This window comes from Notolabrus celidotus, chromosome 3 (genome assembly GCF_009762535.1).
Source record: "Notolabrus celidotus isolate fNotCel1 chromosome 3, fNotCel1.pri, whole genome shotgun sequence".
In the NCBI taxonomy this organism is placed as follows: domain Eukaryota; kingdom Metazoa; phylum Chordata; class Actinopteri; order Labriformes; family Labridae; genus Notolabrus; species Notolabrus celidotus.
In genome coordinates this window covers 25,934,445-25,952,203 of record NC_048274.1, presented here as the reverse complement: position 1 = coordinate 25,952,203, position 17,759 = coordinate 25,934,445, and the positions used below count along the sequence as shown (strand labels likewise).

At 40.8% G+C, this 17,759-nt stretch overlaps 1 protein-coding gene across 1 annotated transcript in view; it reads right to left on the bottom strand.

Moving 5' to 3' along the window:
* The window catches only part of kif26ba (kinesin family member 26Ba), a 116,654-nt gene that overhangs the window by 55,596 nt on the left and 43,299 nt on the right, over nt 1-17,759 (bottom strand). The window contains exons 7-8 of the mRNA XM_034680875.1: nt 11,553-11,734; nt 1-22 (exon numbers count right to left, since the gene is read on the bottom strand). The exon at nt 1-22 is cut by the window's left edge and continues 186 nt beyond it. Of these exons, the coding sequence (XP_034536766.1) occupies nt 1-22; nt 11,553-11,734 (204 nt within the window). The remainder of the gene's footprint in view (nt 23-11,552; nt 11,735-17,759) is intronic.

Below are 17,759 nucleotides of genomic sequence, written 5' to 3'. Positions count from 1 at the left end.
CAAATTCAACTTCTGTGCAGCCCTGAGAGAGAAGAAGAGAGAGTGAAGAAAGAAGAGGGAAAGAGAGAAAACTTTAATTTATTACTGTAAAACCATTGACATTAACACAAAAACTTCATGTAAAAATATAAAAAGAAAAGGAGAAACAGGAAAGATGGTGGCACATGAACATGCACACATGGGTCTGTAATTACAACCTCCAAGTGTACCACAGTACAACCATTGCAATATGCTAATTGCAGATTAGAACTCAGTTACCCACATGCACGCACGCACGCACACACACACACACACACACACACACACATGCACACACTGCAGTTTACATGTGCAGCAACATCTGGAAGGGGAGTGGTTCATCGCTTTCTTGCTGCTCAATTCCCAGCAGCATTCAGCTCCCCAAATAATAGATTTAAATATCCATCTCCTCTGAGCTCAGATTCTCCTCAGTCTTTCTCTCCTTTCAACTTCTAAACTCCTAAATCTAACTCTTGCCCCCTTCTGTTCTCCTCACTCCATCTTTTCCTAGCTTAACAAATCAGGTCTTTCTCAGGTCTTCACATCTTCCAACCTTTCTCTCACCTTTTCAAACTCACTTTTTCCTTCTTCTGCAAAAGTTCCACATATCCACATATAAAGTGATTTTCAGGCTTATCCAGCACTTAAAGCATTGTAAAGCATCTTAAGTAAAAAGAAACAGTTACATTAAAGTACCAGTGATGGTAAGTCATAGTTGTAAAGCTAGGGCACTTCTGTTTCCCTGTTCACCTTCATGAACTTTGCTGCATGTGTGGAGCAAACAGCTAAGAATGACAAGTAGATTTTATCCAGATCTTTTCCTAAAAGCTGCCTCATAAGAAGCCTGTTTGAAGTCTGGGTTAGCCCATTGAATGTAGTGGGTAATGGTAACATTTACTGTAAGCAAGTAAGCAATGGTGGGTTCACAACGAGCAGAGTTTCTCTGCTTACTCTCTTCTCAGTTCACCAACAGGCTGCCTGGATATTATTTTCCACTTTTGTCTTGTCGAAATATCCTTATACATGCTGTAGTGATACTAACACAGAACTAGGGATACACAGCATACATTGGACTGATTTTATATATTTTTTTTATTCCAATAACACAATTTCATTCGATTAAACAGCTGATGAAAGTTACTTTCACTTCCAAAAAATCTAAAAGGATATTTCAAATTTGTATGAGTTGTGAGAGTGCAGCCAGTACAGACAATCTCCTGTTGTGAGGTACATGTGGTCCTGAAATATCAGGACCTGAGAGTCCTTATATTAAGTCTATCATTTCTAAATGTCAGGAGTTCATGAGTAAAAAAGGCTTTTGTCAGTTGTTGTTGGAAGCCAAAAGGGGACAATCTCCAAGGTTTCCCTCAGGAGAAGACCTCCCTTCTTACTTAACTTTACTGCTGTGCTGTTCAAAATGAGTTAAAACAGCTTCACCTTAAACAGCCATGAAAGTAAAATCTTACTTTGCTGCGTCAGGTCATATGAATCTTGAAAATGTTGCTGATTTACTATGCATCTACTCTTTGACTGATATAGAATTTCAGAAGTGTAACTTTTATTTCAAAGTATTTAAACTTTAAGCATTAGTACCTTAACTTCAATAAGACATCTTAGTGCTTTTCCCATCATTATAAAGAAACATATTTTTCCTTTCCCTGTTCTGATTTAATTATTAGTGTTAAATGTAACTTCTTACCTGCATGATTGTAGTCTAGGTGTACGTTTGCTAGCTTATCATGTGCTTAATTGTTGCATTATCATCATCTCCTTTTACATATACATGAGGGCAAATTTTATAGGCAGAGTAGTTAATGAACAAATAATAATGAAGGGTGTGGATGTATGGTTGATAATATTGTGTTTTAATTAGACACAAGAAGCAGTAAAGGGAGGCTGACCACAGTGGAGCAGAACCGTAAAGAGAGGTCTAGTAAGAGCGTCTTCTGAGAAGCCCAGAGACAGTAAATCAGCAGGCAGTAATTCACCTAAAGTGATTTATTGTTATTAGGAAAAGTGTTCACATTTGTCTGTGTAATATCTTATCTGGATTTTATGAAGCTACATTTCATACAAGCAGATTTCCTGACAGACTGAGGTACACACAGCAACAGCAGCACTAGCAGCAGCAGCGTTAACGATATGATAAAATAAAAGAGCTCTAAAACTCCTCTGGCATGGATTTCTGCTCTGCTCTGCTTTAATCTCTCCTCACATATATTTCTGTGGTTATAAAGGGAGAGAGAGAAAACCTTGCACCCTGACGCTCTCTCTGTCAAAGAGCCATATTCTCACACCATTGGCTTTCAATTAACTGCAGCAGGTTACAGAAATGAGAGTGAGGGGGGAGGCACGGGAGGCAGAGAGAGACATAGAAGAGAGGAAGGGACAGAGCGAGAGTAGAGAGGGAGGGAGGGAGGGAGGGAGGGAGGGAGGGAGGGAGGGAGGCAGGGAGGGAGGGAGGGAGGGGGAGAAAAGAGATGTGGATCCAGTGACCCGCAGAACGACCAACCATTTCACCATTTGACTTGCTCTCCCCGGAGATTTGTGTGTGAATTTGTGTGTGTTGTGAGGATGAATGTGTGTGCGAGATCTACTGTATGAAACAAAGCTCTCTAAGGAGATCGCTAATTGGTTTTTCACTGGGTGCCAGCTAAGCTTATATCCATGATGCTCATAACTTCCCATGTGACATAGAGAGACCATACATGTGCAGTAGATTATTAAATCCAACATTTTAGGTTCATGTTCGGATAATGATGTTTTATTGAGGATCTATTTTCATCATGCAGAGGCACAGGACGATCCTTGTTATAGAAGATGTAATGAAAAGAGAGAACCTTGGTTCACTTTAACAACTGGCTGCAGCAGCTGCTCTACTGCTGGTTCTTGCAAAAGGAGTCGTGATGGACTCATGTTCACCCTCTGCTGCAGGAGGGTCCTACTGGTCCTTAGACAGAATGTGTAAAGGAGGAGGTTTTTTTACATTATTTAAAGACCTTTATTGACTTTGTCTATATAGAAGACTTACTGCAGCAACACCCTCAGGAAGAGTGTGCTTCTCCACAACATCACACGCCCACTAAAGCTCACTGCAGGGGACTTACACTGTACACACACTTGCCAAGTTCAGCTGGAGTCATAAAAAGTAAGTCCCTACAGTTATGGTTGAAACTAAGAGAAAACTAAATATAAGTACAGAATGACATCCAACTGCATAAAACAAAATGCTCTGAATACTGACATCAACAACACAGAGAATAATGCATGTTCAAAAAACAAACAACTAAAATAAAAAGCCAGACAAACTAGTCCAGGATAAAGCATGATGGGAAATTAAGCATGATGAGCTGATGCAACAATATCATAAAATCAACAAGACAAAAGACATTCACAAAAATAAAGAGGACGTTTTTAAAAAAGGGCGTGACTGTGGTGCAGTATAAAGTGAGTTGTCTTTCAATCTCTAAGGTTCCACAGTTCAAGTGTGGAAGTGTCCTTGGGGAAGACACTGAAGCCCATATGCTCCTAATGGCGTTGCAAGCAGAGTGTGAATATGTGTGAATGAGTTAAGTTAACACTACGGATGTGTGCTATCATAAGTAAAGTCCACTTACCATTTACTCAGACAAACCACAAACGTTACACATCTCTGAGATTAACATCCAATTAGATCATTGTCCAATCTAAGTAACTGCAATCCAAGAATGGCAGCCTTGGCTGGATCTCTTGGTTGAGTATTTCAGTTTCTCAAGCTTTACATGCACCATCATATCCCCAGTCATTTACTGCGTATAGAAAGAGTGTCTGACTTCCAATTAAAGAAAATAAGGCATCAAGACTACAGTCATGAAAGGCTATAAAGTCCAAGTGGGCAACAGATACCGCCACCCTGCTGGTGACTACACTACAGGTGGAAATTACAGGGTCAGGGGCAATTTTTCTTGTCACAGATACAAGAAAATGATTCAGAAATAGTAGATCATAGCTGAAGTCTTCTCCTCATGCCGACCTAAAATGCTTCAGTGATGGGGAGAGAGTTATTTGGTAAGCATTGTAAAATCTCCTCACAGCTCTCCATTGATTAGCGTTCCGGTACAACTACTCAGCAATTAAAATATTCAATAGGGTTAACCAAAAGAAACCAAAAGCTTGCACCTGTTAATACCTGAGGGAATGTGAGGATGGTATAACAGCTTATAATGAATCCTTCAAAACCAATCAGGTGCATCAGTTTTATAATGCATGCCGTCTCTTTGTGTGTAATTTTAACCTCTTATTTCATCCACTCAGCCTGAATGGATTAATGTAAGGCACTAGTCAAGCATGGTACACACTCAGACACATACACCACCTAATTGTTAGTGTTTAATGACAAGTGGCCTGGGATTTGGCCAAGTGGATCTATTCCAATCTAATCCCAAAGTGAAGGACCCTTGTTTTCCATCCATCTTCTCCATGTCTGTATCCATCAGCTCCTCCTCTGTCAACCCTCCCCTTCCCCCAACCCTCTATTGCCTCCACTCATCTTCATCCTTCAGTTCTCTCATCTTTCCTCCTATTTTATTCCTCTCTTTCCCTCATTATGTTGATCCTTTGATCCTTTGACTTCTTCTCAGCCCTCCATCCATTCAACCATTCATTCAACCTTCTTCACATGTATTGATCCCCGCCTCTCTTCCTCTTCTGTCCCCTTCATGTATCTCTCTCTCTTTTTTAAAAGCAGCACGGGTCACAAACAGTCCAGATACTAACATGGTGCCGCTTTGTTCCCCTCTTCCTTCAACACAATTACAAACACTCTCACTCGAAACACACGCACATAGAGCTGATTTATGACTTGTGTCTCTGGGCTGTGTTGTTGGCTCAGTAGCTAATTACATTCTATTTAACAGGCCGTCAGTGGAGGGAGATATAAGCAGAGACAGAGAGTGATGGTGTGTGTGTGAGAGAGAGTGTGTGTGTTGTGTGGGTCAGCAAGATCACCATGGGCAGAGAACTGGTTTACTGACACTATCTGTATAGTAACATGTACATATACCCTCCAATTAACTCACTAACATGCTTTTCTGTAGTAGCACACACAATCCACAGCAAATATTAATACACTGCTTTGAAGTTAATATTGCAACAAATCTTAGGCTCATGTGTATTTTAATGAGTGCAGCAAGTTGGTGTATGCTGTTGTAGATAACCATGAGTAAGCTGACCCAACCATATGCATAATAAGATGGATGACTGACATTTCCAAAAGTGAAGCGAAAATGTTTTAAAACCTCTGACTGGCTGCAGGTCACAAAGCCTGCCCCCTCAGTGTTGACAGATGGGACATGGGTCAAACTTTAAAATCAAAATACGCATCTAACAAGTTTTTATCAAACATAGTTTCTGCCATTACAGTCAGTTTTTATCATGCAAATGTATGTCTGAGTGTTCATTTTCCTTGACTTACTTAGTTATTTAACACTATAAAAGGAGGGTAAAACTGTAATGTTTGGCAGCCTCTTTGACATTAACATTGGAGTTCAGACTTTGGCCCCATATTTGCAAGAAGTCAGCACCTGATGCAGGGGGTAGTTGGGCTTCACTTTTGTACAACATATGCAAGTGGGCACACAACTTCTATCTTTGTATATAGTTCATGGTCTGTACCTTGTGGAAACTTCTTCAATCAAGCTGCATGCCGTACACACTTTGAACAATCTCTAATCTCCATATGTCTACACAATACAATAATTAAGGATGAATATTCTTAAGCTTTTTTAATTCTAAAGGCTGATTTATACTTTGGCTTTCCCCCTACACAGCAGGGGCTGACACGGACATGAGCACCACATACTTGTGCATCGATGTGTGATCGGTGCGGACCAATCACAGAGCTTGTGGCCCGCGTTGATTCTACGCCTAGTTACATTTTGGAGGAGGTGCACGTCAGCTACGTGTGTAGGCCTCTGCGTAGGTACAGGAGCTACGCGGACCCCAGGTGTAGGCTACGCCGTCGATTCGATGCAGAAGTGTAAATCAGCCTTAAGAGTTTAACAGTGGAATGGAAACAACAGTTTAAATCCACTCTATCTTGCTGCAACCCTACTAACTGTGACTTTTAGCCCAAAAGCAAGATACAGACAGGGTAAAAATGGGGTTAACAGGGATTTATTGCAGAGGTTGCCAGGGATTTTAGAAAACAGAATTCTTCCAGAGGTTGGTGAATAGTGAGGAGGTGCTGAGGGTATGGTAGGCACACAGAGAAGCACGAACTGGCAGCTTGCAGGAGTCAGAGCTGGAACTTAATAGCAGCTGCTGATTGCCACTGATGAGAGACACCTGTGCCTAATCAGATTGAAGACCTGCACACCACCACTCCACCAGCCACTGCAGCACTGAAGCTAAACACAAACACTACCAAAGACATCCCAAAACCAATACATACAAGAGTCCGAACAATGACATTAACTTTAGAAACAAGCAAACAGACTTCTGCCCGTCAAAATACAACACTTTCCTCCAACAAATGTGCTTCCAATGTGATCAGCCAGTTGATATGAAAATGTGTTTACAAACAGCCACCTAGTATTTAAGTCATCAATCAACCTTTATGATTAATGTCTAATTTCTACAGTGACTAAGTGCCTAATTATGATGGAGTGTGCATTTAAAAGGGGAAGAAAGGAGAGGTAGCAAGACAAACAGAGACAGAAAAAGAGATACCTTTCTCCTGTCTCATAGCCTGCCACCACCCAAAATAACAACGCCCTCCCAAATCACCAATTCACCCGGGACTTATTCATTTACTCATACATACACACACAAACACAAACACACAACCAAATCCCTGGAGATCCAATCCTCAGAGCATGCAGTAAAAAATTCCTGCACTGATAAAGCCCCCTTCCCCCAGTGGGCACACACACACACACACACACACACACACACACACACACACACACACACACACACACACACACACACACACACACACTTTCATGCGCGCACAGTCTCCCAGGCATGTAGAGCGTGTCTCTATATCCTCCAGCCCATAGTCCCCAGAGGGCCACTGCAGCAGAACCAGGAAGCTGGAGCGCTGCTGTGTGAGTGTGACATTCTCATAGACAGATCGGTACTAATGCACGATATTACTCTCATGCGCATTAGCAGAGGTAAAGAAAAGGTCAGAGTGGAGGTGGAGAAAATATCGGAATGAGAGAGGAAAAAGGGAGATTCTTGTAATAGACCAAGAGCATGGAGAAAAGAGGTGAGAAATAGAGAAAGCAATTAAATAAAAACAGAGGAGAGGAAAAGAGGGGAAGACCTAAAGATAACAAAAAGGGTGAAAAAAGAGGAAGATGCAGAGGCGGAAAAAGATCAGGTGAGAGGACAGGTAGTGGACATAGGGATTTTGTTGTTTACAGGAAATGAGCCATGAGGTGTGTGTGTGTCTGGTTGTGTTTGTGTGTTTGTGTGCATAATAGGTCATTCTCTATGCAGTCCACGTCTGAGACTAAAGACCAAGACAGCCATGGGATTTACCAGAATTGCATGACTGCTTCCATCGACCATAAACACACACAGCGACACACACACACACACACACACACACACACTCAGATACATGCACAGACACGCACACACGTGTAAACAAATTACTAGAGTAAAAAAAAACAGTTGACAGAATGTGAATGTGCATGAGTTTTTTGCCTATTAAACCAAAACCGTTTTAAATAAACACACACACACACACACACACACACACACACACACACACACACACACACACACACACACACACACACACACACACACACACACACACACACATACACAAATGAGATTCAGACAAATTGTGCATGTATGTAAACAGAGAGGAAAACAAACACTTGAATTTCAAGAGGCCACTACATCTCACAATGATGAGTATCTACAGTAATTATACAGCTTAAAACAAGAAAGAGAGACTGACAGCTGCACACACAAACACATACACACACACACACACACACACACACACACACACACACACACACACACACACACACACACACACACACTTGCACTCCCATACACTCAGTGACACCTGCACCATTAAACAAACCATGTTCTTTCCTTCTGAAGGTTAATGCTCATAAATCCCCCACAGACAGCTGGCTGTATGTTTGGAATGCCAACCAGATGTGTGTCCACTTGTGTGTGGGGTCTGTGTGTGTTTGTGTGTTAAATGGCTTTGTTACCTGACAAATGGGGGGTCATAGAAAGAAAGCTAAAGAGAGAGTGTCTGCGCATATGTTTGCCCCAGTACAATTTATGAGTTATGTCTGGTCAGTGGATGGTGCTGTGTCCGTCAACCCTGAAGCCTTTCACATGTATCACACACAGAAACACACATTGCATTACCTGCCGATTTTGGGAACAAACAAGCGATAAACACCGTGATGTACACAAGAGAACACATGTGATGGAGGAGAAGAAGTGTGAAAGTGAGGAGGAAAAGCATGGGTATCACTTCAGATGAGATTTATAGCAGCTCATTAAATCCGCATGTCAGCAATACTTCAGACACTGTGACACACTCATCGCCCTGTGTTACTCATGAATAATTTACTTATTCATTTTCAGCCTGCCATGTTTATTCATCAATAATTTACCCATATACCAGTGTCTGATTTATATTGCGTCCTTCTGCATTTCTTGAGATTTGATTACACAGCTCATCAACGACCAGTGACTAGACAGTTAATTCATTTAAAAAAACACAAAATGAGATAAAGGCTTATGCAAAATATACAATATCATTCACAAACTTCATCATCAACATCTCTACATTTCCTGCAGTATTGTTGTTTGAGTGTGTATTCTGTTATTCTTACATCTTTGTGAGACAACTCAAAGTGGCAGTAAACAACACAAACACTGAAATGGAAAAAAATCTTCTGCTTCTCCCTCTGCTTTATCATATCGCTCCACTAAGCCCCTCCCACCAAATGACTCACCAAACACACACACACACACACGCACACACACACACACACACACACACACACACACACACACACACACACACACACACACACACACACACACACACACACACACACACACACACACACACACACGCACACACATTTGATGGGTTTGAGCCAGAAAGTCAAGTTTGCCAACTGATGTCATTGCAAACTGTCTGTTCCTTTCAGCTAGTTTGTGGACTTAGACCTAAGGCATGTCAGTTGGTCATAAATGTGAGCACCAAATTAAAGCATAATTGAAATGAATTCTGTTGACACAGTCTCTGCGTGCGCTCCACGGAGTGCATAAAACATGGGAGCAGTCTCCATGACGCCACCCATTGCTTTCTGAAGAGGGGTTGTGAAGCCCAACGATGGCAGTTGCTAACCGGAACTGCTGACTCAGCCTACAACTAAAATGAATCGAGCAATAGGCCAAGAGATGAGCTGAGTCAGTCCTCATGCCTCCTTGCAAACAACAACTTAGTCTTGTCTTGATAATGCAGCTTAACACTAAAAATGTAAACCTTGTGGGATTATCCAAAATGCATTAAAACAACTAATCCTCACTCGTACTCAGTTAAATACAGCAGCTTGATGAGGGGGGTGACCGTGTAGGTATCCCTTAAGGCTGATTTATACTTCTGTATTGACTCAACGGCGTACCCTACACCGGGGGTCTGCGTAGCTCCCGTACCTGTGCCGAGGCCTACACATGTAGCTGACGTGCACCTCCTCCAAAATGTAACTCCCCGTAGAGCCAAGCAGGACCGCAAGCCCTGTGATTGGTCCGCTCGGCGGCTTTGTCTTTCCCGCATTTACTGCACTTCCGGGATCCCGTATTTCATCTCCTCCTCTCTATTCTTCATGTAATCATGTCTGTATGATAAACAGCAACATGTATCAGCTGTAGATTAACATAACATGCTCTGAACCGCTGTGGAAAAGTAAACAGAGATCGTAGCGGGACCGGAAGCAGGTGACCGGTTATCAGAGAGACCACACTGCCCTAAAGCGTTTCGGCGGAGAATTGCTGCACAACACGGACACACCGACGCACAAGTATGTGGGGCTCATGTCCGCGTCAGCCCCTGCTGCGTAGGGGAGACGCAGAAGTATAAATCAGCCTTTAAGTGTAGGTTTTGTATTCGCAGAGCTCTGTGTTCAAATTACCAGCAACTAATGTGTGGGTTTTTTCATATTTGAGAGATACAAAGCTTTCCCTCAGTTTTTTTTTTCTGTATAACTCAAAACTGTTCAGGTCATCTGGCCATCTCATATTTGGGCCTTTCTGAGTATGAACCCATTTCTTTGGCTGCTTTGACTAAGGTTGTCACGTTGGAAAGATGTACAACTTGTTCTTTGGATCCTCTGCTGTCTTGGGCATTTTAGGGAGCTATGCCTTACTTTAGAGTTTATTTTCTGTCCATCCATAACTTATTACTCTCAAATGTAGTTTTGTGTCTTCCTTTAAAACTGCTTTGGTTAAACCCTTATTAAAGAAGCCTGGCTTAGCCTGGCTTGGATAGCTAAAACATCTGTTTTAGTTGGATCTTAGAGCTGCCTTTGATACAGTGGACCACTGTGTATTATGAGACAGACTTGAGAAATGATTTAACATTTCATATCAGGTGCTTCAGTGTTTGAGACCTGATCTATCAGAAAGACCTTAAAAGATATTATATGACAACAATTTCTCATATGCATGTACTGTTAGGCATGGTGTTCCTCAGGGATCTGCCCTAGGCCCGCTGTTTTTTTCACTTTACCTGGCACCAGTAAGTCAGATTTTACGATCATTTTGGGATCGATTTCCACTACTATGATGATATTTACAGTCATACATGCCAGTTGTTGCAGGAAATAGATCCATCACATCTAACCTTGAGGCCTGTCTGGATACTGTTAGAGACTGTCTTCAAACTTTTTGCTCCTCAGCTTCGCTAAGACCGAATTGACGGTTATAGGTTATAGGTATGAAAATGAGCCACCTGTATGATAATCTTACTCTGTCACTGGATGACTGTGCTATTCAATGCAGAGACACAGTAAAGAATCTTGGTGTAATTTTCCATCAAACCCTTCAGTTTCACTCAGATATAAAAGAGTTGAAGAGTATCTTTCTTTTCAATCCAGAAAGATCACCAAGATATCGAACCTAGAAGTCCACACAATTTAACCATCAAGATGTTTCAGAGACACCAAAAAAGCAGACACACCTTTAAATGTTTGGTAGTGTTACACAATAAAAAAGAAAGGCATAAAATGGTAAAATACAAGGCGAAGAATTCATTTCCTAGCTTCTATTATGTTAGCTTCCGAGCTAACGTTGTTTTAGCTCGTAAGTGGCTGAATGCTAACTTAATTTGTTTTTTAAATATGTTGTTTACTTTGAAGTATGGCTTTATATCACTCCACATTGTAAAGGTTAAAGGAACCTGGCACCCTCAATGTGTTTTGCATATTTCCATGAGGTCCCTATCAATTTGATGGAAACACTCAGGCACAGAGTCTGTGGTGTTCTGATTTGATTCTTACCTGGCAAAGAAGGAGGCAGCAGCGGAGGTGGTGGTCGGTGCCGTTGTGGTCACAGTCGCAGTGTGTGATGGAGAGTTTGTGTGCGATGATGAATTGGTGTGTGAGGGGGAGTGTGTGTTGTAGCGGTTCAGGGAAGCCTCGGTCTGACCCTCTCTGGAGGCCTCAGAAACCATCTGGGAGATCTGAAAGAGACAGAGAGAATCTGATTGTTAAGGGACAATCACATTAAGTGACAAGAAAAAGAAGGGGAAAGAGAGGAGTTCAGAGAAACAATCAATATCTACAAATCCTAACCCCTCTATTTCTTCCCAGAAAGTTGTAATAACCGTTTTCGTCTTGATGACTTTGATCATGTAAATATGAAGGACATGAGAAGCACATTTAGCACAAACATTAAAATACACAACCGGATACCTCTGCCCTTGGTTTTCTACATGACATCACAATCTGGTCTGTCCATTAACTTTACTTTATTATTATATAATATTTAGTTATTTAGAAGCTACAGTCAAAGATCTGTCAAAAACATGGAGGTAAAGCAGCTGTGTGTTTATCATCCACCCGACATTCATATTTGAGCTTCAGCTTTAAATGTTTAGAACTGTCCAATGTGTGTTCCTTGAGGTGAACTTGAATATATGTTCAAATTATAAAGTCAATAAAGACTATGACGTTACATCTGGTCTAAAGATAACATAAAAAAGAGGAATCTGTGGTTGTTATTGCAGCGGAATGATAACTGAATTACGGATTCAGACTCTTATCTTCAACATGGCATAAGTCAATTCAGGTGTATGTGTGTGAGTTTGTGTGTGGGTTTTTTCTTGGCAGACAGATATCAGATAAGCTCTCCAGTGATCATGAACGTAATGTTGTCTGGTTTCCTGATAGACAGAAATAAACCCTCCCGCCTCAGGTCCTCTCTCCTTTTACCTTATACTCTCTCCTTCTCTCTCACTCTTATTCTTCCCATCTTTCATTTCTTTCTACATTTTTTTGTTATTGCTTATTCCCTGTTAAATTTTATTCTCTCTGTCCCTCATCTCTGCCATCTCACACTGTTCACATCGTACCCTTATTATTGGATCATCCTTCATGGCATTTGTCCTTTATTAGGTTATATGGAGGGGAGAAGGACAATGAGGATGGAGAGAGAGACCTCTGAACCTTAAATATGGTGAAGAAATAACATTTTCTGGCATTTGTGAGTCACATTTCTTCAGATTTATTGGAGGTATGCTACAGTTTCATCACTGTGTGCAGGTTTTCTTCCTGGCTTTAGCTTTTTGAAAAGTACTTTTTTGCCTTTATTACCCTGAAATCTGTGATAGTAGGATTATAAAGTAAAAATGTGGACATAAAAGCTGTGTGACATAAAAGAAAGGTTTCTCAACTGTGGGTATTGTACACACACACACACAAAGAGGAAATTTAATGCCACTTTGAACTGCTTCATCTGACAGTCTGTGCCGTAACACTGTGTCACTGAGTGCACAGATGTGTGTGTATCTGAGTATTTATGTGGTCGTGTTTGTTTCTGTGAGTGTGCGTGGCAGTGCAAGCGACCTGTTCATGAAATAGATATGGATTATTGATTATAGTTCTTTATGTGCTGCCACCAAACAGTCAGCAGAGCAGCTAAATCATAACCCCACGCTCCAATAAAGCAGCTAGAGCATGTGTGAGAGTAAATCTGAAAGCATGTGTCTGAGAATGTCTGAGTGTGTCCTTGTGTCTGTACCTCTCTGCACCTGTGTGCAGTGTGCATGTGTTTCTGTGTGTTTGTGTGTGTGTGTGTGTGTGTGTTTGTGTGTGTGTGTGTGTGTGTGTGTGTGTGTGTGTGTGTGTGTGTGTGTGTGTGTGTGTGTGTGTGTGTGTGTGTGTGTGTGTGTGTGTGTGTGTGTATTTACTGCTGAGGGCTCCTGGGGTCCAAGCATGCAGCCTCCTGTCTTGATAAATTACCTGTTGTAAATGAGATGCCTCTATAGTTTATATATCCTTCTCCCTGTGCGTTTATATGCATTTCAAATGCTCACACCTAGCCTGCTGCTCCTGCATTATTAAAGGAGTTGTGGACATACAGAATAAAGGTTCATGGAATACATTTGTGCCGGTTGCTCATTTATCCTGATAAATGTGAAGAGGAGAACACAGCATAGAATGGGAGAAACGTGCCCACGGAGGGTTATAACATTAGCTGAAGGTGGTAGAATAATATGTGGCAGTCAGCAGCTCAAACAAATGGTGTTTGGGCAAGACTACATTTTACTCAGCTGTACCTTCCAATATCATCAGAAAATGCGCTTACTGCTATCCAACTCATTTCTTACAAGTATTAAATTCAACAAGGCTTATTGTGCCTCTATACCTGAAGAGGCGGGGTGTTGATGATCAGTTAAACTTTATGCCTCTTTTTTAAAGAGCTTTAAGAGAAAACTGTTGGTTTAGTTTTTGCAGTTGAAATATATCAAACACTATCAAAGAAATTAGATGGCTGGCAGGATCATTCTTATTGTTACATCTCCCCAGAAACAAACACTGAAGGACAGGGGGTCACAGTTTGGAAAAATAACAAAACACTGCCCATGTCCCAGAAGAGTCATAGCTAAAATGAGCCCTTTGGTTTCTAAAAGGTGGCAGTGGGAATAAAAATCCCCAGTCACCGACTGATTCTATCAAAATGATGGACAAATGAAAGAATCTGACCCAAAACAAAGAATTGGGAGTCACTGGACAGATGGGAAACAAAATAAATGGGAATAGACACTGACCGAATAATAATACCTCTCCAAACATGCTCTCAACTCAGATTTTCACTTGAACACAAAACACAGAAAGACCACTGATGGCGTTGACTCTGCAGAGACAAAAAACTACTGAACCAGGACACAGCAACCTACCAATATAACTGCCCTGCCAGGATGATTGTCATCGGTTCAGGGAGACCATCATAGATGTTCCCAATCATTTGTGAGCAAAGAAACCTTTGACCTAAATTTGGACCTCTGCCTGTAACACCATTTCAAAGATACCTGGTCATGGTTACCTGGCTAATGCATTTACATGGATGGAGTTTTGGGTCATGAAGTAAGTGAAATTAAAAAGATCTTTCTGTTTTTTCTTAGAGGTTGTTACATTTCTTCAACTCAGATTTCCCACCATTATATTAAGTATAATTTTAGAGTATACTGATGTTAGGTCATTGCACAGCAAATTGATGTTTGCCGTGTTTAGTTGACTAAACAATGTGACAGATAACATCTCGTAGCATTGTGTGGTTTGTCAGTGTTTTGATTTTAGAAAATGGAGATAAAGTTGTATGCTTGTTGTGTTCATTTTAGCAATACGTTACCAGTACAGGCATGTGGATGTTAACCTGCAAGGACAACTGAAAGCTTGTGGTGCTAGCTCTACTAATGCTAGCTTCCCTCAGCAGAAACAACTTGACACCTTTACACACAGACTCTGTGATCTCGTGTTAGTTGTGTTAATAAAAACGTATACTAGATTGACTTTTTTAAAAATATGTTTACTTTTGGACTAGTCCGCTAGTCAGCATTTAAACTTTTATTTTAATAATTAAGAAACTGGTCGCTTCAGAACACACACCAAGAGAAACAGGACCAAGAGAATACAGACGAGAAGAGCTGAATGTGTTGAAATATCTATCAGAATCTATTTAAAAACATCAGTTGAACATTTTCAACACCTCCTTCTTAGACTGTAACTTTCAGTGAGGGGCTTTGAGGAATGTGATATCAGATTTCCTCAGAAAGATTGAATAAAAAATAACATCCTCACACTTATTTTGTCCCTCTCTCCCATGCTCCCTCCACACTACAGCACTTATCCTCACTCGTCTGTCTGTGCTCTTTGAAACAAGTAAAAGCTAGATCATTCATCTTCATTACAGCACAAACGCCATTTCCCCAGCACTCACCTACCTCATCTGTCTTTCTATACATTTATTTTATTTTTCAATTCTTTTCAGAGCCAATGCTGCAGGCAGACAACTGACACAGAATTTGTGGCTGAAATTTTAGGTGTGTGTGTGTGGAGGGTAGAAAGATAAATGGTGTGTTTGTGTGTTCGTGCATGTGTGTGGTCCTGTCTGGTTTTATCAGGGGGATAGACACAATCTGTACAACAATCTAAATGCTTACTGCAGCAGAGTAAGGAGGAGGGAGAGAGAGACACACAGACAGAAGGGGAAATCCAGAGAGCGACAAACCACTCAAAAAAGTAGAGAGTAAGCGAAAGGAGTGAGTTGAGTACTTATTCTATATTTGAAATTAAATTACAGAAACAGTATGTGAGACAGAAATGGAAGAAAAAGACAATGAGTAACCCAGAAGACTCTGAACGACTGCCTGAAAAGTTGATCAAGAAAATGAGAGAGAAGAAGAGCAACGGTGAGGTAAAGGAGGATGAAATTGAATATCTGATTATTCAAATGAACACATATACGACTTGTTGTATAATCACATGGTAAACAGCAACAAAGGCAAGATCCTGTTTGTGTAGAGGCATGAAGACAAATAGGGGGAAATCTGAACCCAAATCAAGAATGATGGTTTTATTTGAAATACAGATGGCTCTATGGAATGGAAGATGGGATAGGACATATTTTTCGACATTTATGATTGAAACTTAAGAAACATGCATGTTTTTGTATTGAGAGAGTGGCCATATGAAATTTACTGGTTGGAAGATGTAGCAGAAGAAGAAGAGAGTTTTTTGGGGGTACCAAAAGTATCTGTAATGGTAGATGTTTTTGATGGTAAAAACTTAACAATTGGAGGATCATGCATATCATGCAACACAGTAGCTTCTTGTCCTCAAAGGCCTTCATCACTTTACAGACAGGAGGGGTAAGCAAGGGAGATTTTCAATCTAGAATCTGAGAAGACACTGCTAAATATTCCAATACCTACACAACTGTATATTATGGGGTGATAAAAATCTACATCTCAGTAGTAGGCAAGAGGACCTACACTGGAGTTATTCATGAGCTTGGCATGCCAGTCAATTTTGATCACAGCATAAATGGGAGACATGGCTATCAACAGCATGTAACTGCCGTCGATGTGTCTGAGAGGAACTTCACTGCTTACCTAAAGCTCCAGTTTGGAGCTTTCAGTTTGAATCTGCTTTGGATCTACATACCAATTTGCGTGTTGTTTTTGTGCCATCTCAAGGAGCACTTGGAAGAAGGCACAGGGTACAAAGGAGAACACGCAATGAACCAACAAAGAGAGGTGAAGGCACAAAACAAATACACACAGGGCAATCAAACACAGGTGTTACAACAAGACACAGGTGAAACTAATGAGGAGCGATCAAACTGGAGGGAAAAACACTAGGGCAGGAAGTAAAGCAAGGCACGAAACACAAGGAGCAACGACTTACAAAATAAAACAGGAAACACAAAAGGAGTACAAGAACACAAGGGTAAAGAATGACAATGAAATAAAAGAAATGACAACTAAATAACAACTGAAACAAGAAGGATTCAAAAATAAGCAAAAGCCACCCATTACAAAATCTGTTAAATCTATCATAAATGTCATCATGTGGGGGATCTGATCAAACCAGCGACATTCTGGTCCCAAGCTTCTGTAATGCCTGCCTAACCAATGCGGTAGTGGTCAATAAATCAAGATATGAAGGTATGTTTTCATAGTGTTTGGTAGTACAGATTTATCTTTAATTTTCAACTAAATACTGTGAAACCCAATAATTTTGAAACCTAGGTACCTCTGTGTGTATGTATGACCTCGCACTCATTTACCATGATTCCCTAAACAGAATCACGGTAAATTATAAGAGTTAATCCAGCCGTTGTTGAAATCAACACACACACTCTGAATCACACACACACACCACACCGTCTCAACTTGTTTTCAATTAGCTGCTTGAAGGACAGAGAGAGGGCAGAGACGATGTTAGATTTGTTTTCTCATGCCAGAGAAAGAGAAAGATTGAAAGTGTGAGCGACCTCATGATGGCAAATGTGACGCATTTCATTGTGCTATAATAGGATAGATGTGTTTCTTAAAGAAACATACATCACCAGGACGCTGTCCAACATAATGTATTGTTTTTAAGCTAAATTTGTGGTTCTGTGGTTCACGTTCAGCAGCATCCTGTCAGACAGACTTACCCTGGTAATTAATTTCTTTATCCATCTACAGTGTATTATGATTT